The sequence below is a fragment of the Oenanthe melanoleuca genome, chromosome 4, assembly GCF_029582105.1.
Source record: "Oenanthe melanoleuca isolate GR-GAL-2019-014 chromosome 4, OMel1.0, whole genome shotgun sequence".
NCBI lineage: Eukaryota > Metazoa > Chordata > Aves > Passeriformes > Muscicapidae > Oenanthe > Oenanthe melanoleuca.
The window spans coordinates 45,097,615-45,123,649 of record NC_079337.1 but is presented as its reverse complement, the minus strand read 5'-3'; the positions used below and the strand labels follow the sequence as shown (position 1 = coordinate 45,123,649).

The 26,035-nt window shown below is 37.3% G+C and overlaps 2 protein-coding genes across 2 annotated transcripts; one reads left to right on the top strand and one right to left on the bottom strand.

Moving 5' to 3' along the window:
• Positions 1-292: 292 nt before the first annotated feature.
• CNGA1 (cyclic nucleotide gated channel subunit alpha 1) lies at positions 293-16,327 on the bottom strand. Its single transcript, XM_056489818.1, has 8 exons — positions 16,242-16,327; positions 6,686-6,823; positions 6,406-6,468; positions 6,000-6,032; positions 5,792-5,893; positions 4,801-4,908; positions 4,549-4,655; positions 293-3,701 (listed from the first exon to the last, which is right to left on the bottom strand). The coding sequence occupies exons 2-8, from the start codon at positions 6,790-6,792 to the stop codon at positions 2,284-2,286; spliced, it is 1,938 nt and encodes a 645-aa protein (XP_056345793.1). The 5' UTR covers positions 6,793-6,823; positions 16,242-16,327; the 3' UTR covers positions 293-2,283.
• On the top strand, positions 16,096-25,552 carry NIPAL1 (NIPA like domain containing 1). The gene is made up of 6 exons (XM_056489821.1): positions 16,096-16,355; positions 20,289-20,555; positions 21,589-21,645; positions 22,094-22,184; positions 23,980-24,140; positions 24,249-25,552. Exons 2-6 carry the CDS (start codon positions 20,348-20,350, stop codon positions 24,851-24,853), a joined length of 1,122 nt encoding a protein of 373 aa, XP_056345796.1. The 5' UTR covers positions 16,096-16,355; positions 20,289-20,347; the 3' UTR covers positions 24,854-25,552.
• The last annotated feature ends 483 nt before the right edge of the window (positions 25,553-26,035 follow it).

Here is a 26,035-nt window from a genome sequence, read left to right as displayed (position 1 = left end):
GGTTTCTGTCAAATAAAGGCAGGTTGAAATAATTTTAATTTTATTGACATTTCCTTATAGCACTTATATTATGTCGTGTGCCAGAAGGAAACTTTGCATTTAGCCTTTTTTCAGCAAATACCTTCTCATAAAAGTTGTTATAGAAGATTTCTATCCATAACTAGTCTGAAAATAGTAAGCAAACCACGGAGATCAGTTCTGTTTTTCTGTTTTATTTTTATGTAGTTTAAATCGAAGAGTTTTTATTCTCAAGAAAGAGGCAGCTAGTGAATACAATTCATGTCTTAGACTGAAGGATCAATACCGAAAAAAAATAGTTAACAATAGGTATCTGTCTTTTTTTTAATTAAAACTTCACATCACACATTTATCTAATAAAAGGTCTTAAGCACTTCAACAAAGGAGAAGAGTGCTTCCTATGTGCCTAGTAGCCATATAGGATAGGTTGCTGCTGGCATACAGATTGCAAATTATATTCAAGACCTGAGCTGGGAGAATGCTGATTGCAAAGTCCAACACTCACAGTATAGATAAATACTAGAATAATCCTTGTTCCTGTGTACTGGGATAGAATCTTTACAGAGAGGATGGCACACCCTTTCCTCTTATCAGCTAATTAAACCATTTTTCATTCAAAGCACAGGATCAACAGGGCATGAACAGCCATTTTGTATTTATATTTACCCTTGGTTTTCCATATATATCCTGTGCATTAAGTACTTCAGAAAATTTCATCCTTGCAGTAAATCAGCAGTTATTTCTAGATCTCTGGCATGCTGGAAAGCATCAACATTACAAAAAATAAAACAGCCAGAAAGCAATGCACTTTAAAAAATACCAAATTTATATTATTTCCATTTCCTTAAGGAGAGAATGCAAGTGTAGAGATGTTACTGACAGTAACATGTACGTAAGTATTTCTTAAGATTGGCAGTCTGGTTGCTCAGAATAATCAAATTTCCTTAAAGAGAGAATTATCCATTTTCTCATTACAGTCCCCCTCTTCACTCCCTTTCATCAAACTTAATGTTACATTCCTATGATCAAATTCTACTGAAAATACCCAGCTGCAAATATTCAGCTGAGACCATAACTGAGCAAATCACTTTTTTGCCAATAAAAAAGGCATAAATTAGGGGGAAATCCAAGAAGATAATGCATCTTAAAGCAGTTGGAAATGGATCTAACATATGAATCTATAGATTTGATTATATCAGAAGTAGTTATGAAGAAAGAAATCCTCTATCAGTGGGATAAAACCAAACTCTTCAGTCATATTCTTCCCCCAAAAGCATCTACAGAAGACGCTGTAGGAGGAATATTTGGCCTGTTGCTGCCATGTCTTCCCCTTGCACTCTACCAGCACAAACAAGTGTTACATTAGGGACATAAACATTTTTAATTACAAATATTCAAAACTTGATAGTCTGTTTTCTGCAGCCACATGATTATATGAAACAGAACAATCTTTAATGTGTATTTTATTTGTATATTATTTGTATATTTGTATATTATTTTTTATTATTGTGAAAAGAACACTAGACTATGAACCATCTATATCTTTCTTATTGCTGCTTACAAAAAGTTATATTTTCTCCTCTCTGTATTCCAGCCTTTGCATATATTATCCTGAAAAAAGGACTATTTCAAACTGCCCACTTATATTTCAACGAATCAGCCAAGGTGTACCCAAGAAGTAATAGTATTTTCCAAGTCTTACAGCCTTCAGTACCATCATCTACATTGTAGATATATCTAATTCTTGTTATATGTATGAGCCATACTTAATTAATTTGATGTTAATCAATAGATATATAAATGTGCTCACAAATTATATATAAAGGTTATATATAAAACAAATATACACAAATTTACTATAAAGGTTAATGACCTCAAATAATAAAATTGTTGCCAAACCTTTCCTTCTTTCCATAAGCAGACACAAAGAAATTATTTTAAAACAATCAGCAAAACTTCCAATATTTGCCAGTATATGACAGTGAATGTGCATCTGCCGTAGAGCAGTGTACCGAGAGTAAAAAATGCATTAGCAGGTAATACCACCTGTTTGTGCAAGAGCAAAGTTTTCTCCAATTCTCATTCTCCATTCTTCCTTTTCCGCCCCAAAACTGCCAAATATGCACTGCTTGTGGGAGATTAGTGACATTGTCTTGACAAATATTTTTTTATAATTAATAGTCAGGTACTACAAAGATTAGAAATTGAGGTATTCAACCCCAGTCAGTATTTGACCCTCAGTCTCATTGGCAACTTCCATTGTTTTTATTCTGCTTTTGACGATTCAGGTTTATCTGTGGATGGATCTGCTTCTTCTAAGTCTGCAAACTCTTCCTCCATAATCGGCTTCAGTATTTTCTCTACTTGTGTAAGTCTTTTTTTCATTTTCTGTTGTGCACCTTCATACTCAGCCAACAACCTGGCAAACTTTGTTTGTAACCTGTCCATAGCACGTTCCATGTAGGCGACCTTCTCTTCCAGATCTTTAGGATCGCTTCCTAAGTTTGCAATTTCAATGTCCAGCAACCCATCTTTCATTAGGATTTGCTTGCCTTTTTCTTCAAGCATGGCCTTTGCATCTGGATACTCTGTTAAAGCCTCCATGAGATCATCTTTAGACAGACAAAACAAGTCTGAGTATCCAATACTTTTAATATTGGCTGTTCTTCGATTCCCAGCTTTGCTACCCTTGATATTAAGAATGCTGATTTCTCCAAAGTAGCTACCATCACTTAGGACCACAAATTGGGTAATTCCATCATCAGCAACTACTGCCAGCTTGCCTTCTTTGATAATGTACATCTCTCGTCCGATATCTCCTTTTCTGCAAATATAATCTCCAGGACTGTATACTTGGGGCTGGAGTTTCAAAACCAGTTCAACCAGCAGACCAGCTTCACAGTCCGCAAAAATCCGAACTTTTTTCAGCGTTTCCAGGTGAACATTGATTGCAATCTCTGCTCTTAGTTTATCTGGCAGATACTTCAAGACTTCTCTTTCATCCACAGCCTTTTTGTTTGTCCACAGATAGTCAAACCACTTTATAACTCTTTTTTCCATGTCCTTACTCACATTCCGAAAGTGCATATACTGCTTGATAGCATCAATCCTCGCTTGAAACTCTGCCCTGGCAGCATTCATGTTGGAGATCATTGAGCCCACGTTACCAACAATGGTAGCAAAGATCAGTACTCCAACCAAGAAATCAATGACCACAAAGAAATACTCAGAATCTCTTACAGGAGGCGGGGTTTCACCGATAGTAGTCAGGGTCAGTGTTGACCAGTAGAGACTGTAGACATATTTTCTAGTTAGGCGTGCAAATTCAGGATCTGAGGTGTTGGGGTAGACCCATGTGTCAGCCCCAAATCCAATGGCTTTTGAGATAGAGTAGTACACACAGGCATTCCAGTGAATAATAATCACGATGTACATGACAAGGTTAGAGATCCTGAAGATATTTGGGTAGTTTGTTCTTGTTTCTGTTCTCTGGAAGAATTCAAACATCCGAGCTACTCTGAGTAGTCTGTTTATTCTTAATTCTGGGTAATTCAATCCTAACTTAAAGTATAAGAGATCAGTTGGTATGATTGACAGAAAATCTAGCTTGAATTGAAAAGATTTCTTGTATTTCTCTCGTAGCTTGTGTTCTTCTTTCACCAGAAGACCTTGTTCCAGGTAACCTAAGATAAAATTGTAAATAATAAAAAATGCTACAGGTTAGAAAGTGTTGTGTTTAATGTCAGTCCAAATCTACTTTGAAAAATATTTTGGGTTCAAATTCTCTTACTTTTTAATATTTAACTTCTCTTACTTTTTAATATTTAATTTTTTATTTCCAAATAGTCAGCTTCATCCTATATGGTTCACCTTGAGCTATGAAAGATAAACAGTTCTAGATCTGAATATTTTTCTCCATTTTTCCACTATGGTGAACATCTGAAAAAAACCCCATCTTCCCTTCCAAAGAAACCTCCATAAGCTATAGGAAGGGTTATTAATGAGGAGAATAATTTGAACACAAGAATTTCAGTTCCATATTGAGTGTATCTACTTAATAGCTCAATAGGATAATATTTTAAAATAAATAGTTGCAGCTGAAGTTAATGGAATGTCTTGCTTGCTCAATGGTCTTGAAAATCAAGTAAATACTTGAATCTTCCATTAATACAAAAATCAGATTTAGGTGCTGGTTTTTCAGAACCCCTGATCGTCTCTTGGCTGCACCACAGGGTTCTTTTTTCTTGGTGAGTCATCTGCAGGTAGAAGAGCTTGTACTTGCATGTTTCAAACTTTATGTGTCCTTTGAGTAATACATCAGAATTTCATCAGAATTTCTCTTACTTTTACAGTAAGGCTGTAGTCTTTCAGAAATGTATCTCAGGGTCTTTTTTTCACTATTGCATCTCATTAAGGCTATTCAGATAAGACAAGTAGTAGTGCTTTGTTTAAAAAAAAAAAAAAAAAAAAAAAAAAACAACTCTGGTGTAAATATGTAAAAAGGAATAATTAATCATTGAGTATATTTACCTGTCCTTGTCCGTACAAACATATCAGCTACATAAATGGCATCAGAAACATAATCAATAATAAACCATGCCACTAAGTAATCGTGCTGAAGCTCATCAAAACAGGCTCTGAATATGAAAAAACAAAAGTAAATTACCATAAAACAAAAATTAAATACTGGCATGAATCAGTGATTAATAGAATATTTTTTATCTAGTCCGGTATATTATGATTTTCCAGAAATTCTATGTAGTCATTAAAGGAGTACATCACCTTGCTATAATCATGGTCCAGTTGTACATGACAGGCATTGTGATGCAAAACAACCAGTTGTAATATATATTTCCTGCTGGATCAATGGTGAAAATATCTTTTTTCTTCCTAAGTGGTAAGCAGGGGATAAAAAGGAGGTTTAATGAGAGATTTGAAATACGTATCATTTTTGAGGAATTAAGCTTTCCAGAAATTATTATTGTGAAATAAATGGTCTTTATCAAAGTTAAACTTCCTTGCTCAAATGAATGGAAGATATGAAGCTGGTGTGACTTGGTGTGACACAAGCTTTAGAATCCAAGTTTTGCTGAGCAAAGTTAGCTTGGCAGTCTAACTTCACTTTATAGTGGCACATGTGATTTTTTTTGGGCTCAAATAACTCTCTTGTCTGATAATTTATTTTATCATTAAAAAGAAAGATTATGTGACTAATGTTTAAATAATATAAATTATTAGATGAATCATGCCTTTCTCACAGGGAAAAGTCTAGCCTTGAGGAAGATAAAACATTGGCATAGTTTACGTAAAGAAACCAAAGAACAGAAAATCATACAACAGAGATTTCTACTGGACTGTTTTAAATTTCTCTTCCTTAGCATAGAAAACTATGAATTTACCAAGCAGACTATAAAGCAACAAGTTTTAGAGCATAGAAGTGTTTACTTGCTTGTAGGTCCCTTTGTGTGTGGAGAGATTGCTTTATACTGGCACATCGTTTGCTGCAGTGTGCTATCCAAGAAATACTAGGTAATCAGAATCCAAAGGACATATATCTTGATTAATGTTTTCAGATCACATCCATGCATGCATATTTCTGTTGTACACATATGAAGTTAAGTCAAGCAACTCTACTCTAAGGAGAACAACAGCAGTCTTTACACTCCTTTATTAAAGTATAAACATGTTTACAGGACATCTGTGAATGAATGTGTTCTTACACCAAAAGAATTTTATTATAAAGTATAGCTGGACCTAAACAAAAAATACTTACACTTCTATATTTTCTTTCTTCTTCAACTTATCTTTATCTTTATTTTTCTCCTTTTTTTCTTTGTTCTTTTGTGTTTCTCCATCCTTTTTTTTTTCTGGCTTGCTAAGGAATAGATTAACATTTTTCATTGTTAAGGCCCAAGTTAAAACATATTTAGAAAAAAAACTAAATATCTTATAAATAGTAGTATTATTACTTTTCATCTTACCTCTTCTTTTCTTTTTTCCTTTTCTTCTCCTCTCTAAGAAAAAGAAAAATATGATAAGCTCATGGGATGCACAATCCATTTCTTCAACATCTATTTATTAGAAGCATTAAAAAAAGTGCTTTTCTTATTTCTTGTTGTATTCAGCTAGAACTACTTTTGTTTTAAATTAATAGATACAGTATCAGTAACTTTGGTAATAAGGATGATGATCATAATAACTGATGTGCATGAAGTTGAAATGTATGTACAGTCTCTTTTGGACTTACCTGAATGGCATAACAGTTTCTAATGAAATTATTAGATATTTATTATATCTAATAATGTATTAGATATAATAATTATTTATTTCTGCTTTTATAATCAAAATTGCAGTACTCTCATTTTATCAAATGACAAAGATACTTACTTATCTTTATTACTATTATTGTTAATATTGTAGCGTGCAAATACTCCAGGTAGATATTGTTGCCTGGGGAACAAAAAACCAACACAGTTATATGATGTCTGCTGAAATTTAAAAAAAAATCTCCCAAATATTTACAAGAAGCAATATACTATAATCTTAAAAACTGAGTTTATTATAGAGCTGAAGAATATTATTTTATAGTAAATATACGTGCTTAGCTAATCCTATGTAAATCATCAAACTAAAAAAACCAAACCAACACAAAATATATTTGACATACCTGTTTTCCCCTTTGTTCATTGGTCCAAGGTCCTTACTGGTGTCATGCACTACCACAGTGGGAACAATTGTATGGGAGTGATGGGTCTCAATCACTCCTACCTTCATGGTCAGGTTTAACTTGGGTAATTGAAGAAGACTGAAAAAAAAAAGAATCAAGTCATTTCACCACTAGAATAAGTAGCTTTTTTTTTCCCCCTAAAAGTGAATCCTTTACATCCTTGCTTTCCTGAAGATCAATAAGAATATTTGCAGTTTCCTGTCTGCCAGGACATTCCAACCAGACAGGAAAATGACCTGGCAACTCCTGCCAAAGGGAATGATGTACACATCTTTAGCGAACCAGTAATTTAGGCCTTTCTCCTGAGTTTTGACACGTAGTTTGAAAATATGTGAACAATTGTGTTTGAAACATCTACCACTGTGAAGTCAAATGCCATAGGGATCAGTCTTAAAGTAGTATATTCTGGCATACCATGAAGGAGAAGCAGAATGATACAGCTGACATTGCTGCTAGACTTATTTGACTTCCCTTATTTGTCAATGAAACTAAAAATATGCCTATACAGGAAACAGGAGGGGAAGTCCATGTTTTTAGCACTCATCAGACATGAATGACACATGCAAAAAATAATACAGCAATATCACAGAATAACAGAATATTCCGATTTGGAAGGGACCCACAAGGACCACTGAGTCCAACTCTTAAGTGAATGGCCTGTACAGAGATCAAGGTCACAACCTTGGTGTTATTAGCACCATGCTCTGACCAACCAAGATATAACATTCTACAAAATAGAAACATAAAGAGTGAATTTTAAGATATGTTATTCCATGAATAGTGCTAAATACGCCCAATATTACTGGTCAGTCTTTAAATGCTTACCAGCATGGATCAGGTCTAAGATAAATAGACATAAAAATATTCTAAATATCTATGACATGGTAAATTTCAGTTTATATTCATCAGGAGACTAAAAGCTGTACCAGGGTTTCCACTGATTTACTGCTTGAAAGTGAGAGGATTGAAACTACACTAGGTTCAATTAAGTAGCTTTATATCTGCTTACAGGTGCTCTGAAAGCTCTACTAATGCTGGCACACAGAATTCCGTCCTGGTTAAACCAATATCCTCCACAGGGCCACACAAATAATGGTGCAAAATAAAGCTGTGCCTAACTCAGCACCAGACAAATGCAAATGCATTAATCTCAAGAGAAATAATTTCTCTGACAGAATGGGCTGTAAGCCAGTCCGTGTTAGTACTCACAGTACTAACATTTCTACAAAAGCATATATTTTTCATGTTTACTTTTGCTTTTTGAATCTTCCTTAGCTTCAAGAAGAAAAAATAACAAAACAAAATGAAATAAAAGTTTGACTTTGTGCTCTCCAGACATACTAATTTGCACTAGTATTAGAGTTTAAAGATGATAATAAGTATGAAAAATAGAATCCAAAACCACACTAATCCAGAGTATGTAGGCTGAAGGCTGGGGGAAAGAAATCTGTATCCTCTACATTCCCATGTTCTTCAGGTTAATAGGATTTTCTGTGTGTTTTTTTGAATAAACAAATTCTTCTGTTTTTGTTGGTGTCTATTGTAAGTGGAGGCACTGTGGGATACTGTGTGTTCTGGGGAAGCAGCCATGGCAGCCATGCATAGGATTTGCTGGGAAAGAGGAGCTGCCACTTGAGGCAGGACTGGGCATTTTTTATTACTGAGGCACTGAAAACATTAAGTGGCATAGAAATTGAAGTATTAACTACCCTGTAGTCTCAAAATACCAGGTTTGAATGTCAAGCTTACATAAGTTCTGTACCAGGTTATTTTCCTTGTCAATCAGTCAGGATGTGTAGCACAAAAATATCTTCAAATTCCACTAGTCTAAAAGCAAATTATGGGGAGTTTAAGTTCCTGGGTCTAAGACACAGAAGTGCTAATGTAGCATATGCCCAGTGCAAGTTGAACAGACACAGTAACTAAATCTAGTTTGGGGACTGCTGTTACCTTGCTACAGCATTTGCCCATACTGGACACAGTAGAAAATATCACATTAAACTCAGTGGGTCCATAGTCATCTGAATGCATTTTCAAGGCTTTTAAATTTCTTTACTAAATTCTATCACTATCATGTTTCTATTCTGTAGCCACACATATATTTTCCTTAAACTGATACATTGTCACAAATTATTACAGTGCTTTTTAATATTGGGATACACACTTTCACATTATCATGTTTAGGTAGGAAATTCAAAAGGTAATAGATGCCTTCTTTAGACATATTTTAGATTTCTACCATATGGTTTTAACTGTATCATCCCAAATAGTTTCCTTTTACTACTTTGGATTTTTTTAAAATGTAACTACTATGATAAACAACCGACTTTTCAAGCATTATGACCTCAAAACTAATTATATTAATTATTATACATCAAAATCTATAGGCCTACAAGAAAATGAAGGCAGTCATGCTTTTACAGGATGTTGATGAGAGGAAGATCAGCTTGTGTTGCTTCTGCTCTTTTTTTTTACATATTTCTCCCTCTCTTATTGGCCCACCACTTTCACACCTCTAACCATTATTTTCATAAAGAAAATGCTTTATAATAAAGATACCCTGGAACAGATTTGGGCATCATATAAAGATCTAATTTTTTTCTTCTCAAAAAGCAGCAAAAAAAAAAAATCTTCATTTACATAGAAATCTACAACATGCTACAGCATGATCTGTCTTTTCTAACCTGCTGAGAGTCCTTAGCACTTTTGCAATAAGCAATTTCAACGAGCAGTGTGCATGCTTACCTTGGGAAGGTAATCTGCTGCTTCAAATAGAGATTTCAGTCCTTTAAATCAGCCACATTTCCTTACTACATATGCAGAATCACCACAGAAAGCAAAATTTAATCAACATTTCATAAATAAATCCCTTATTGATTGATTTCACAAAGAGCCAGCCCCCTGTGCACTTCTCTGAATTATTCCCAAGGAGGGACATGGTTATTAGAGGAGGATTTCCTTGACCTAGTGATGGATTTTGAGGTTTAGAGGGAGATGAAAGTGACAGTGGCAATCAGTGTTATCCTTCACCTGAGCAGAAGCTTACTAACCCTATCTACAAGCACAAGAAGTGACACATACTGGAGTGTGCTCTGTTTTGAAACTGAAAAAAAATACTGTAAATAACTATATATTCAGTATTATCTGTTCACTTGTTTTCTTAATATTGCATAAGCTTTTAACTGTAGTAAAAATTTTTAACTGTAATAGATAAAACACCATAAATGGAAATTTCCTGTTTATTTTAATGTGTACACCATATGGCTGAAGGAAAGGAAATAACATTTTAAACTACCTGAAGTTCTCAAATAATATAACATATTATTGCTTAAAGAAATCCAGTGAATTGTGTATACATTTTTGATGATTAAGTTTTAAGACACTGAACTGATTTTCAACTTCAGTATGGTTTATGACTTTGCAAAATGGTTTAAGTAGCTGCATTCCTCCTCCATTAAAAGTGTTCAAGAGTGCATCTGTAGTGTCCAGACAGTCAAGGAAGGCCCCATGAGGATTCTAGCACATACTTCAAAAGAAAAGATGGTATTTGCATACCTCACCTTTCATATTTCACTGCTGGATACCATAAGAATGAGGAAAATAATGTTCTCTGAAGTTTGAGTGATTAATTTTTCAGTCTGGAATCTTGTACATGGCTCATTTTTGTAAAAGGAAAAAAAAAAGGCTCTAAGGCAAAATGAGGTAAATGTTGAAACTTGAATTTATATCTTTGTCACAACTGAGATATAGCTAAAGTTACTGAATTACATTTTAACTTTGCTTCACAAAAATCAGAATCTACGAAAGCAGTCCAGTCCGTGGGACTCCAGGATTATGACATTTTTTTTTCTATAAGGGCAGCAGGAAAAAATGCCATTAGCAATCATGGGAACCAACTTAAATCTTGCAGCCCAGGTGACTGAGTTTGTGTATTTAATCATAAAACAAAAGCTCATCACAGGTCAGACTCCTGATGATAGGAACAAATTAGACTGCTATGACTTTCCAACCCTGAAGACAGTCATTCCATTTCCAGTTTTGAGTAAGAGATGCAACATAACAAATAGATAAAGAAGTGAATAATCTTCTAAATTCTGGCATATGCTTTACTGTTTTCTTTGAAGAGCTGAAATGCATCTCTTATCCTAAGATCATAGATTATGAAAGGAATCTCAGAAGGTTGCCGCATCCAACCAATGTTGAATCTTGATCAGTTTTACCTCTGTCATTCTCCAGGGTTTTTCACTGTCTTGTAGTCTGAAAGATGTCAATGTTCAGTGCTGAGCAGTGATTCTGTGAATTTGTCATGGTACTAAGGGACATATGTCTTGTTATGTGTCACAAAAGAGTTGATACACCTTTTTAATCTGGTATAGAACTGCCAGTTTTCTTATAAAATAATGAGTTCTGCAAAGCAATGCTAACCTATTTTTTTTGTAATTGGTTTACCCTGAAATTTCTCAAAGCTCTCAAACAGAGGAACATGAGTCCTACTGGGCCTGGCCAATTCCTTGTCTGACAGTGGCCAGGACCTCACTAACCTGTGAAGAAGTTTACAGGACAAATTCTGGATGAGCTCAACACAGTGTCAATTCTGCCTTCCCTTAAAAGCCAGTTACATAGCTGTCATACTCACTGATGAATATTTTAGTTTAATGTCAATATTTTTTCATGGATATTTTTCCTGTCATTCTGTATTCCAGTGAAGTAACCTTGACTAATGGGAGAACAACTGCACAAATGGATTATTGTTTTAGTAGGCCAACTATAATCTATTTTTGCATCTTGTGTTGTCATCATCTGTAATTCTTCTCAATCCTATTAAGGCTATGTGTAGTTTCAGATACCCATAGCCAAAACACTAGATACATTACACATATTTATGACTTATAAATAAGCAAGTTTTAATGGCACAACATTGCTTTTCAGCTCACTGTATTGAAGTTCTGTAAACAGGTGAGTGTTTGAATTGGGAACACAGTTTTGGCAGGCTTATTTTCTGCAAATACTGTTCTGTTTTTCCTACTGCTGATGTGATTTCAGCAATTAATGTCATGTTGGAAGTGCTGTAGCTGAGAAGACTCCAGGGCTTCTGGCTTATTTATGCTCCTGTGTAGAATTCAGTGTCATGAAGCTCAATTGGCCCCAATGAGGCTCGATGACTAGAAAACCATCAGTGCTAACAGTGTCTCCACCAGTAGGTGGTACTGTATTTTTACTTTAAGGTGCATGATGGAGTGAAATAGAAGCAGTTTAAGATGTGTGTTGGTGTGTTGGATTCTCACATGCAGATGAGGCTGGAATCACAAAGCACTGCAAGTGCTCTCAGGCACAGAGCACAGCAACACACAGTGTGGTCAAACACTGTGTCAAAGCCTTTCACCATCATCCTCCAGGTCCAGACTCTAGTTTTTGCATGACTACTCTGCTCAGAGACTGGCACTTCTTAAATGTCCACGCTGTGTCTGGCCACACCTGGCAGTCTTTTCTGTGCCCTCAGATGAACCTGCAGTAAGACTATCCTTGTGCCTTCCAGAAATTTCTTTCCCTCCCCTGAGATGTATCTTCAGCTCCCACTCTGAAAACTGCAAGGAACAGAGAGACTGGCTTATCAGAAAACCCTCCAGAAAATACTAGATCTTCATTTAATAGTATAATTTGGATAAAGAATACTTGCAACGACCCTACAGGAGTTCCAGAAGCTCTGTACAGTCAGTACTTCTATTTAGCAGAATTTTATTTCAAGTTAAAATAACATAGGAAATCTTGGTTGGTTGCACAGAATAATGATGCTATAATGTTTTCACAAAGGTGATTCAGCTGATATTAATTCTGCTTAAACAAAAATCATCAATATATGACATTGCCACCAATAAGAATGGTAGAAAATGCACTGTAGATAAAAAAGGTTTAATAAATCTAGCCTTACTCACTCTTTGTAGTATAGAAGGAGTTAAGGTGGCACTGTCTGGGCATTTTTAAGTGAAAATGTTTACAATTAATCTCTATACATCAAGTACAGCAATCTAATAATTTTCAGTTGAACTTAATTTCTTCACTTATCGCTCCTGCAGATCTGCACTAAATCACTATGTAGTGGAGTAGATAGAGTTCCCATGGTCAGAGTCTCATTCACAAATCTACTTCAGTAATTTTTCTGTGGCTACATGCCAGGACAGGTAATAAATCTGTCTGTAGCTTCTGTATTGAACAGAACTCATGTTTGGATACTGTCGTGTAGCAGCAACTGCTGGCAGACTAATGCAGAACAGGGAAGCTGAGCAATGATAACAGGATTTAAAAATGACACAGGCAATTTTCCTAAATAATAATAAAAGAGATAGATCTTGCTTCATGTCTGCGCCTTAAGCAGCTGCACAGTGAACAGGCTTCCTAATTGTGGTGAAACTTCTTGTCATCATGTTCCGTATTTACAATAATATAATTAAATGCTGGATAAGGAACTCAATGTATATGCACATAAGGAAAAAAAAACCTCAGCAAGATTAACGAATTTATAGCAAATCTGAGGAGACACATAAATTATGGTAATTAAGACATTCATGGCTAATGCAGAGGTAACATGGGGTTTTTTAAGGCATAAAAATGAGGTTTCCAATGGCTGCTTTATCTATAAATGTGAAAGATTAAAATTGGCAAGATAGTCAGTGCTTCCATTTTTATCAAAGATCAACAATTAAAGTCAGTGCTTGCTTGCTTTACGGAAAGTTTCATGAAACCTTTCATACATTATAAAATTAATTAAGTTATGTAGCAACATAAGTAGCAGAATTGTAACTTAAATTTTCTCTTGCATTTTTCACACATTTAATGGGGGAAAAAATAGTGCAATAACATAGAAGGGTGTAGCAGGGTTTCATAAGACACCTATTTCTCTTTGGGAGAAATGGAAACTGCCACAAAATTGCTTTGACTGTTAGCATATGCCTTCTTTTACTTAATGCAAAAAAGTTGATCTGTGCTTAGCTGTATCTGGCACAGCTCCAGGGAATTAAATGGGTCTGTGCTGATTTGCATTAGCTCATGATTCAGGCATTGCTCTAAATCAGTTATAAGTGTCACTTTGAAAGGTAAACTCGCATTTTTTTCCTCTTTATGTCAGTTGATAAGATTTCATATAAATACTTTATTTTCTTTCCCATTTGACCTTTACATGCAATCCAAAATAAAGAAAAATGTATCAATGTTGATAAATTACTTTTATGTGGTTTGTTTCTTCCTGACATTGTCTCAAATTTCTTCAAAACAAGTTGAGTATGAAAACTGCTAATCATCAGCGAAGCCTTCACACATGAAGTATGCCTAGTCTCTTCTGTAATAATATTATAGATTGCAAGTTTTTTGCATCTGTCCATTGACTTGAATTGTTAGTCACAAGTTTTTTGTGACTTCATATTTTTCCTCAGAAGAAGAAGGGTTTCATAGTGGTTTCTGCAGTTTATTACAATATAAAAAATATGAACCATATAAAGATTTTCAGCCAAGAAACAATAAGTATATGGCATTATTTAAGCTGGAAAATTCTCTTAATATCATTAAATACAAGTCAACCCAACACCGTTACATTTAACATTAAACCATACCTATCAACACACATCTATACCTCCAGGGATGGTGAGTCCACCATTTCACTAGGTGGGAAATGCTTGATTAGCCTTTGGGTGAAGAAAAAGCTCCCCTGGCACAACTCAAAGCTGTCTCTTCTGTCTGCTTGCTTTTGACTTGGGAGAAGAGACCAACACTCTCCTAACTACAATCTCCTTTCAGGCAGTTGTAGAGAGGTGAGCCTCCTTTTCTCCAGGCTAAACACCCCGAGCTCCCTCAGCCATTCCTCACAGGACTTGTGCTCCAGACCCTTCACCAGCTCCATTGCCCTTCTCTGGACTGGCTCCAGCACCTCAATGTCTTTCTTGTAGTAAACTGAACACAGGATTCACAGAGTGGCCTCATCAACTTCAGGGGGACAAAATTTTGCTGGCCACACTATTCCTGATACACAGCAGGATACCACTGGATTTCTTATCCACCTGAGCACACTGCTGGTTATGTTCAGCCAGCTGCCAACAAATGTGTAAATCAGATTAAATATTCTATTCATTAATTGAATAGATTTTGATGTCTATGGTCTGCTAAAGGACTTGGCTGGTGCAGAGGTCCACCTACAGAAGTGTTAGCTGTATTGTTTCTCAGTATTCTTGCTCTGGATACCACACCACAGTGAAACCACGAGCAGCAAGAGCTGTGCCAGTGGTCTTTGGCAGCTCACTCTCTCCCAACTTCTCTGATGCTTCAGCAGGACTTTGTGGATATTACCATTCCCTTCTCAGCAGATCTGCCAACGGAGTCACTTGCAGGATTGCAGCAAGCTCAAAAAATTGACACATTTTTGTAGAAACAGGGATGTGAACACACAGAGTTGACAGATCTGAGGGGATACAGAACAAAAATAGAAATTTGAAGCAGACTGCAGAAATGCATCTGTCCATATATGTGGTTTTATCCTATAGGCATGTTTATGTTGTACAAGAAGGTCACAGTTTGCTCCCAAACTTTCAGATCATGCTTTAAAATTTTGATTTAACAGTTTCAAATACCATTTTAAATTATTGCTCTGTTTTTCTAGCAGTAATCTGCTTTAGAAATGTTAAAGAAGAGAAGCCAAACTTTTTATCATGCAGCCTGCACTGGATCCAGGCCACCTTCCATAGGAGTTGTTATAGTGTAGACATAAATATAAAGTAAATATAAAGTGGAATGGTGATTAAAATCACAAAAAACAAATGCAATGTTCCCTTTCTCCTAGTAAACAGGGTGCTGGGCTAAAAAATGAATACAGAAATTACAAATGAGACAAACACACTGAGACTGATCTCTTGGTTTAACCAAAGGACTTGGTTTAATCAAGGATGCCTAAGGCAAGGAAAATCAAGTTGTTTTGCTGATAATGTTATCGAATTTCAGCAGTATGCCCCAGTGGTAAAACTTTTCAAAAGCAATGATGATTAGTTTTGGTACTGTGCTGCAAAGCCTAATTACAGCTCTAATCTCAATCCTGCATGTCCCTGTGGTGCTCTGTGGAGGTGTGTTAAATTTGGAATTTTGCCTCCAGAGAAATCCTTGTGCATGCTAAAGGTCTGCAGACTGTCCCAGGAAGTTTGGTGGGCAACATGTAATGTTTTAATAAACCTTACGTTTTGTAAATGTATTTCACTTAATCATGTCAAAACCAAGACCTTAGACTTCCACGTTGCAACTATTGATTGGGTAATAAAGATAATTATTTCTTATAACAACTTGGAGCCTATTAAGCCACAGCGAGTCATCTCAGGGTGTGCATCACCAGGCACTGCCCTTGTTCTACAACGCTGGCATAGTTTGGCCAGGTGATCCCTCTGCTTGCCCGCAGATCCACTGGCCAAAGCGAGCGCTGGCAGCTTGTCACAGACATACGTGATTGCACATCAAGACTGCTCACCTCTTCTCCCAGCTGCGAAGGGGAAGAAAATTAAATCCATAGAAACTCGCAGGCAAGGCAAATGCCGCCAAGGTACTTCAGGAGAGAGCGCTCTTCTTTGGATTGAGTGTTCAGGTGAGGCCACAGAACTCCCCAGCTCTGGGACCTGATAACGATATAGAAAGTGCATTCGGGGTCACTCCTGCAGCACCGCGTGCCCTTTCCCCCCAGGACGGCTCCAGATGGGTGGCGGGGATGCCGCCTCCGTCTCCCCGGGGAGCGGCGCGCCCAGGTGAGCCGGGCCGCGCCCGGGCGGGCGGAGCCGCCGCTGCGGAGCGCGGAGAGCCTGCGGAGCCCTCGGCCGTGGGGCCAGCAGCCATGGGGTCCGGAGCCGTGGGGCTCGGAGAGGCGCTGCCCGCCCCACGGGGTCCGTCCGTCCTGCCGTGCGGGTCAGTGTCTGTCTGTCTGCGCGGGGCCGGGGATGGCGGAGGGTTCGCGGAGGGTTCGCGGGGCTCGGCGTGTGCTCGGCGGTGTCCGAGCCCCGCACACACGGGATTCTCCCCCGCCCGGATGCCTCCCCATTGTTTTCCGACAAGTGGCTCCGGAGAGGCTCCTGCCTCGGGTTAAACATCTTTTTTCAGCTTTGTTTTGTGTTTTTGGTGAGCCTCCACTCCAGGTGTGCCAGGGAAGAATTCCTTGCTGCTTCTCGGTACATTCACTTTCAGCCCCAGGAGCCGCGCCTTGGCAAAGGTGGGCTTGGTATTTCCCGGGCGACAGAGAAAGGCGTTTCATGTTTCTGCCAGGGCTGAGCTGAGCCGTGAGCTCAATAGAGATGGTCAAATTACTGTCTGATCAAAGCTATTACTTTTCGAGATTATTTAGGACCCGTATCTTCAGTGGCAGGTTAAAGAACCAAGTTGGCTGTCACTAACCAAGGCAAGTCAGCCCTGGACTGCAGAATGACAAGTTAGACATGTCACAAGCAGTGTGTAGCACCTAGATCACCTATTGTGATCTACCCATTCACATAGAGAATATTTAGGTGTTTGAGGTGAAAAACAAACAAACAAACAAAAAAATGTAGCTGAATCATAAAAAAAGTTTAGAAGTTACACTAGCAGCTGCCATAGCTCAGACTGGTTTCGTGTTGCTGCCAACCTTGAGTCAGAGCTGGGAGAGATTATTTCTGCAAGGAGTGGTTCTGCTGACAGGTTCATGTTTGTTGACATTTGGAAGTAGGAGGTGAAACTAGCTTAGCTACAGAAACTCTGTTCTGACCAAGCCAGGCAGCCTCAGTGGTTTGTCACCTTCCTCAGCCTTTCCAAGTGATTCTCAGACTGTTCATAGGGGCAATAAAATGACAGTAATTCCCGGATCAGCCTCCTCTTCCCATCTCTTAGGTGGTTCTTTGATCAGTGCAATGACATGCCACTTTTCATGCAAGTGGAACAAATTACTTTAACTATGAAAAGCTGCTCAGCACAATAAACAGATCATAAGCATTCAAAATTACTCCTCTCAGTGACAAATCTAATGTTTCTTTGTGAATGTGGGCAAAGATTGTAATTCAGAAAGGAGAGAAATAACCTGTGGCGGTCACTGGGCCACTTAGTACAAATGGCATTATTTAGTTTTTCTTATTTGATGTCGCAGTGTATGCTGAGGAATGAAAAACTTTAGAATACATAGAAAAAATAGCAGTAGTGTCATGTGAAACAAAATAAGTCTGCCATTCATCTCCAGCTAAATGGAAGTACACCAGTCACATTTTCTTCACTGTAGAAACCCAATGCACTGATAGAAAGCTGCCTTTACTGTTGCAGATAGCAGCAGTGAATCAGTATATCAGGATAACAGCTACCAAGAGTGTTTATTTTCATGTTTTCTTTTGGTTAAAGGCAAGGAATGTTACTGCTTCTCACACCACCCTGGTTTAGCATCAGTATAGGTATTGGGAGCTAAGGGGATTTAATTTACTCTCCATTGGTTTCTTTTCACAGAATCATAGAATAATTTGGATTGGAAGGGACCTTTGAAGGCTATCTAGACCAATGCCCCTGCCATGAGCAGGGACATTTTTGTCTTGCCCTGATATGTGTTTACTAAGAGAAAATATATTTATGCTTAGAGGACTTTTCTGTAATTTTGTTTTGTGATTTGCTCTTCACTAGTTACGCCAAAACAAGTATGTGCAAATTTTTCTTCTTCTAAGACTATGCTAATAGTTTAGGATTTTAAAATACTTACAGGTGCAAATGCTAATTTTTGCATTATCCAACTTTAATTTCTAGTTTTGATAAGTAAGACTGTAGAATAGTATCTATCCTACATACTATGCAATACTAACTGCACGTTGATCTAAGTTCTCTAAGATTTTAATCTTCAGCTGGGGAATATGAACATACCCATCTTGTGGGAACATTTTTATTGTCTGACTTAGTAATACAAAACAACTCCTGTTATATGGAAACACTCTTGGCAAACAAGGAAATGTGTTTGCACAGCCTGCAAATCAAATTATAACTTCCTGTAGTATGTTTGTTGTATAGTATGGAATGAGAAAACAGGGAGCAGGTACTCACTAGTTCCTTGCCTGTAAAGTGTGCTATCTCCCAGAGTTAAAACCAGCATTGCTAACTGCAAATGTGGTATTTTTAAGACCTTATGTATTTTAATTGTTCCTTGTTAAGCTGTATTAAATGAATTATCCAAGTCTGCTTCTTGTTAATTGTTCAGTGAAGTACTTTTGATATAACATTATTATTATTTCCATAGCTTTTCTACTAAGACCCCAAGTAGCATTTTTTCAGTTGAGGGGGGAGGGGAAGGGAAAAAAAAAAGAAAAAAAATTAAAAAGGGAGTGTATTACTGATGCTGCCACTCATCAGGATGAATCGTTCATGTGTTATTTTAATTACAGGGGAAACATGGAAAACAAAACTAGTTGTTGCATCCCATGCACATGTATCACAGTGGACTGAGCTTTTTTACTTCTGCAAACTGTTCCATATTTTAGCATGTCTTCACAATAAGCCATGTTTTCTTAGGTTGTTCTTAGAAGTATTTCAGTCTAGATTCTGTAATCCACCCTGATTTCCTGATGCACTCTACTGAGACGTCAGCCTAGACTGCCTTAGCTTTGCTGCCTGACCCCTGCTTCCTCATGCAAAAAAATCACTTCCTTTTGTTCTTGGAAATGCAATACCTCTTTTTCCTTTAAAAACAAATCTAGACTGGTAACAATGACGTCATTTCCCAGACTGTCACAGGGATACAGGTCATGCTTGGCTGGCTGAGAGTGTGAAGCTCTGGTCTCTGCTCAGGACCACCCAGCTCTCCAGCAGTGTTGCAGGGAACTGTCCCCTGTGGCCTGTGATCTGCCTCCACCCAGGGAATATTGAGGTTAGATTAAATTTGCTCTGAGATGTAATGAGGCCTGAATTTTGTGATTGGTTAAATAAGACTTGGCTCACACAGTATTCACTGAACAGTTTTAATAAAATGTCTTAGCGTCCATATGCAGTGAGAGTTTGCTCCCTCATTGATTTTCCTTCCTTTTTTTCCATTTGTTTTTCCAATCCCAGCTACTGATGTAAAAACAAAAGCCTTGAATAGCAAGCAGGCTATCTTTAACAGGCAAAGTCCAAAATCATGGATTCAGCTACATGTTTGGGATCTCTGCACAACAAAAATGAGCCCTTTCATCTTAAGGTTTCAGGCTAGCTTTTAAGATTTTGAGTGGAATTTTTAATTGAAGCTTTTTTTTTTTTTTTTTTTTTTTTTTTTTTTTTTTTTTTTTTTTTTTTTGGATTCTTTGTATTTCCCTTATTGCTTGTCTGGGCCAATGAAGTGCAAAATATGTGTGTAAAATAATGTAATCACCTGTGAGCTACAGGTGGGTAATGAGCCAGGAAAGCATTGTGTACATTGTGTGGGTTTTGTGTGTTATTTGCAGAGTCAGAAATTACAGGTGCTCTGCAAAGACATGAAAAGGAGTGAGCAGAGTGGAAAGAGCTCTTCCAGAGTTGGGCCTGTGTTGTGAATCATTTGTCCTTTTTCTGCTCCCAGGTGCTGTTCTCTCTTTTTCTTGCCCTGACTCCTGCTAAGCATGGTGCCAGATCATCAACATGTCTGAATCCCACTCTCCTTTCCTCACCTCTATGGAGGGGACTGGCAATGAAACAAACTGGAGCATTTCCATGCCTTCTGCAAGCAAATACCACCTCTCCATTGGCTTGGCCTTGGCTATAGGCTCCAGTATCTTTATTGGTTCTAGTTTCATTCTGAAGAAGAAAGGACTTTTGAAACTGGCAGAGAGAGGAGTCACCCGAGCTGGTAAGTGATGGTGCCAGAGTTGCTCCTGCTGGGGACACAAACACCTCTTATACCTTGACAAAATCAAGGTCCAAGTCACAGATCACATGTTTAAAACTACTCAGTGGTGATCAGAAGTCCTGTCTTGGTGAGGGTTGGAGACATGGTATTATTTCTCTTTGTGTGATTACAGGGACTGGCATTTCAGAATTCATAGGACCATGGGAGGTGCAGGGGATAATAAATCTAGTAAGCTGGTGCTATTTCCTCACTGAGAGCAACTACTTACCAAATAAAATGTCTTTCTCCCTCTTTTTTTCAATCTACGTTCCTCTCATTTGAGAAGGAAAGTCTTAAGCTGGTAACTAGGTTTTTTGGTTTAGCTTTGCTTTTTTAAAGTAAGTGCAATGATTTGTAGAAACGACATTTATTACACAAGTTTCTCCAGTTAGTACAACTATCTTTCATCAAAGTCAACAGATGAAAAACTAGAAAAAGAACATTTGCACTAATATAATAATTTCCTATACATGGATTTAAATACATAGCATTAGCAATTTTTATTTTGTTTGTTGTATTTCTTGCAATGTATTATTCCAGAGAATTTGGTTATTTGAAAAAACTCTGATACTGAATATTCCATATATTTATGTTTTATGTAAAAAAAAAAAAAAAAAAAAAAAAATCAGGGGCATTTTTCTTTCTAATTTCTTCCATCCTAAAATAAAAGGAGACTCAAACTGTAGTTGACTGTATGAATATATTGGATCTGACCTGGAAAAGCATTTTGCAACATTTCTTAAGCTCACTAATGCTCTTTATAAACATTTTACTTGTGCTTGAAGCTTCCCTCTGTGTATATTTAGTCAGATAGCATTTTTTAGAAATCCAAGTCAGAAAACCATGGAGAGGTTAATAAATCAAATATTCCTGTTTTATCCAGGTAACATGCTCTTTTGGTACTTTATAGGTGCAAATGTGAAGCTGTACTTTTTGTTTCTTACAATAAGGTGACCTGTTTCTTCTAAAATAAGGAATTTTTTTTCTATTTCAGGACAAGGTGGATATTCTTATTTGAAGGAATGGCTTTGGTGGGCTGGACTGCTATCAAGTAAGTCACCTCTTTCCTCTCAGCCTATATGTAAATCTTCAAAAAGCAGATTGTTTTAAAGAGATTTATTGCCTGATTTTCATCCCCTTCACTTAAAAGAAATGTCCTTGCAATCACATTCATGACAACCTGTTTTGATATGCCACCTTTCAAATGCTGCATTTGGTCTTCAGAGCTCTTTGCAGAATAACCATATTTTCTTTTATATCTGCTCAAATTCAGTGGAATTGCATCTGTCCAGCTTCTAGGAGTACTTAGGAGAAAAGTATTTAGCTTTCTTCAGCATTTATTGTTTCCAGAAGAGGTTGTGAAGCTAATTTTGAAATGAAAAGTGCAGAAAAAAGATTTTGGTTTGTATTTGCTATCGTACCTGTCACTCAAAATATTTACAATGGTGTGCCTTTTAACATCCTCCTGAAAGCTGATCCAAACATTCTTTCTTCTGCAGTGGGAGTAGGAGAAGCTGCAAACTTTGCTGCCTATGCCTTTGCACCTGCAACCTTAATTACCCCCTTGGGTGCACTGAGTGTTCTCATAAGGTCAGTACCAACTGGGAGCAAGCCTTGCCAAATGAACCACTCACTGCATGAGGGAAAAAATACTGCCTTTGGCTGAAAGTTGAGATTTTTCATAAGAAAACTGAAAAGCAATTTATGGACAAAAAATGCTTTTTGTTGCTTGGTGGAAAGATACTTTTCCTTATTTAGAACTGACTTCTCTGGGTAGATAGAGTCAACAGTCCTGTTGCCAAGACCACTCAATCCAGCAGCTTTCCACTTAGATTACAAAGTAATTCTTATCAGCATATAGAGAAGGTAATTTATCTCTTCCTAGAGAAATAAAACTTTTTAAACAACTGTTATCCTGTTCTTCAGTTATTAAAAAAACTTCAAATAAAAATGCAGAGTTCCTTCACAATTATATTTATATTTATAGGAGCATAATTTCATATTAAGGCACAGTTAGTAAACCTTTTGGTTTTGTTTTGTCTTTTTTAAATCCTTCTGGAAAGAAGGCATATTTTGTATCCATATTTAAAGTTTGTGGGTTTTTTGAAACATAAATACCTTTCAGAGACTTATTTTTTCCTATGTATGAAGAAAAAAATAATTTCTAAGTTCTTAAGCACATACAGTAATGTGGTTATCATAGCAGCAGAAGAGACATGGACTATGCATGCAAAAATTTTATAGAAAATAATTTTTTAGCAAAATGAAATTATTGTATTTGAAATGTAATACTCTGATTTTTAAGAGCTGAGTATACTATATGAAACACTGTGTTTAAAACAACATGCTCCATGTATTCAAAACGAAACAAAAACAAACAGAAACCCAAACAAACAAACAAACAAACAAAAAAAAAAAAAAAAAAAAAAAAAAAACAAAACCAAACTTGAATGCTTGCAATGATCTACCTGCTAAAAATGCAGCCATTCTGTCATAGCAAAACTAATGTGAGTCCCTGCAGTGGTGCTGGGGTCAGCCTGTTGGTAAATGCAGATTGTTTGGCTGCCTGGCTGCTGCTGTGTAAAACAGCTTGAGTTTTATTGCCCTCTTCTTTGATGGGGATAGCAATTGTTCAAATGTTCATGAGACAGAGAAGTTGTTAGAACTTCATGTCAGTGAACTCATTAGCCTTGTGTGAAAAAATGTCTGTATTTTGATCAGTGGGTTGAATAACTATTTGTTATGGAGTGTGTTCACACACCATTAAGCCTGTGTCTGTGCCCAAGGTTGTGCTCTAACAGGCTAATTATGCTCTGTGAGTAGGGTCATTTAGGCCATGTTATTGTCCTTAGGTTAAATAATCAACCTCGTGGAGATCCTGGGGTTGATCTCCTGAAAGGGGGGATGTGCCTTCTCTGTGTTTTGGGGGGAGTCCTGGCAAGCCAGGCAGAAAGTGTGCCTGGGTGCGAGAGCCTGGGGAGGGATGAGGAACAGTTTCCAAAACTCATGTGCATTGGTTGTAATGGAAATGAAGAGCTTTGAAACATTTTTGGAAGCAAGAAACAGCTCTTGTGGTTAATCTACAGTGAGAGTGCATACCCTGACCCAGGCAATCAGCAATGAGAAATTCCTTGGCAATTTGTGCCATTTTACAACCTGAAGGGAAGCAATGAGGGGGGGCTAAACTCCCTAAAATCTGACATTACCTTCATGGCCATGGCCAACTTTCTTGGAAAAACTCCTTGCAATTTGATTGTTTCAGGCTGGTTTACCATATATCCAAATTCAAGAGAGGTTTTGAATCACCATTAGGCTACACAGAGAGATTGTGAATGTCTTGTGTGGCTGGTGGAGCTGAACATTTTATTTCTATTTTGCTGAACAGTGCTATATTGTCATCCTATTTTTTAAATGAGAAGCTGAATATTCATGGAAAACTGGGCTGTGTACTGAGCATTTTGGGGTCAACAGTCATGGTTATTCATGCCCCTGAGGAGGAGGAGGTCACCTCACTAGATGAGATGGAAAGAAAGCTACAGGATCCAGGTCTGTATGCAATTGCAGTGAACACATGCTGCAGCTCATAGGGAAGTGTCCATGTTCGTGAACATTATATCTCATGTGCATTACTCTTCTCTTTCCTCTTTTTTACAGCATTTGTTACATTTGCTGTTCTCCTAACAGTCGTTGCCCTTGTCCTGATTGTTTTTGTGGCTCCAAAGAGAGGTCAGACAAATATCCTGATCTACATTTTAATTTGCTCCCTCATCGGTGCCTTCTCTGTCTCCTCTGTGAAAGGCCTGGGCATTGCCATTAAGCAGATGCTGGAGAGGAAGCCAGCCTACCGCCATCCCCTGGTTTACATTTTGGTGGGCATCTTGGTGCTGTCAGTCAGCACTCAGATCAACTATCTCAACAAAGCACTGGACGTGTTCAACACATCCCTTGTGACACCCATTTATTACGTGTGCTTCACCACGACAGTGGTGACCTGCTCCATCATCTTGTTCAAGGAGTGGAGTAGTATGGAACTGGGTGATATCATAGGAACCCTGAGTGGATTCTGCAGCATCATCATTGGCATTTTCCTACTGCATGCTTTCAAGAACACTAACATCACCTGGAGTCAGCTGATGTCCACTGTTGCCAAAGAATCGTCACTGCCACACCGTGAAATCGAAACCAGTCACACTTTGCTGGAGAGCATGGAAGACCCAGCTTTGGTGTATGAGGAGGACAACATTTTGTTCAGTCAATGAAACACTCAAGCAGTGTTCATCATCAAAGTACCACGAATTGCAAACTCAGCCCACCCATGACTACTAGAATGCTCTATTTTTCTGCAGTCCTCTGGAAATTTGTCTGTGAAGCCTGTTAAGTGTGGGCCACTCCTCTCTGCATCAGCTGTTGGCAGTAATGAATGAAAATGTTCAGTAACTAGCATGACAGACAGAATCCTGGTAGTGATTATATGTTAGGAAAATAAAAAAACACGGTCCTTTTTTAATGCAGCATCTCTTCTTGGGAAATTTTAGCAAAAAAGAATGGTCTTTGTGAGCCACATTTTAAGAATGCAATTTTCTTTTACTGATAAAAGACAATCCTTGCTGAAGTGGCAGATACTCTGCTATTATCTTGGTGATGGCCTTATTGCTTCTGGCTTTCTTTATGTTTTTATAATTTGTTACCAAGCAAACTTGTAAATACCTACATGAAGGATATTCACTGAAGACATAATATGAAGAAAACAGTGTTTAACCCTTCTAGTTCTTACTATAAAATTTTATGCAAGATTTTTTTCACTTTTGATGACCTGCCAACGAACATTGATTAGATGTCACAAAAAAATTTTAGCAAATGTCGTTCTTGCTCAGTCTCAACTTTTCTATCCAAGGAATCCTGAATGGATTGTGAATCCCTGAATGTGCTTGTACTTTTTTGTTTCAAAACTAAGACAAGCTCAAAAAAAAGAAAATTCATTAGAGGCCTGAAAACAGTTGCTGCTGGCTTAAAAAGTTACATGAGGTTATAGAATTAGGTATTCAAAGGCAGGAGAAAACCAGAACATGCAATTAAAATTTTCCACTTTGTTTTATATTATTTTGAGGATTAAGAAGGGGCTTTACTTATTTCCATATTTCTTCCTAATACGGTCATCTATTAATTAGAACCCATTTAAGCTTTTCAAATTTTTTCCTCATTTTCTGGGAAGATATTGTTCATTATTAACAATAAAGCAGTCCTGTTAATTTTTATTCTTTTACAAGTGCAAAATCTATTTTACAATCCATGCACTACTTGTAAAATTGCTAGGTAAAGGATGGGCTGTAGGCAAGGCATGAGAAACACCAGAACGTCTTTTTTATTAGTATGGACTTTTCATCTTTTCTAAAAATGAGTATTCACCTCTGTTAGATGTTGAACAATATATTAACCTACCA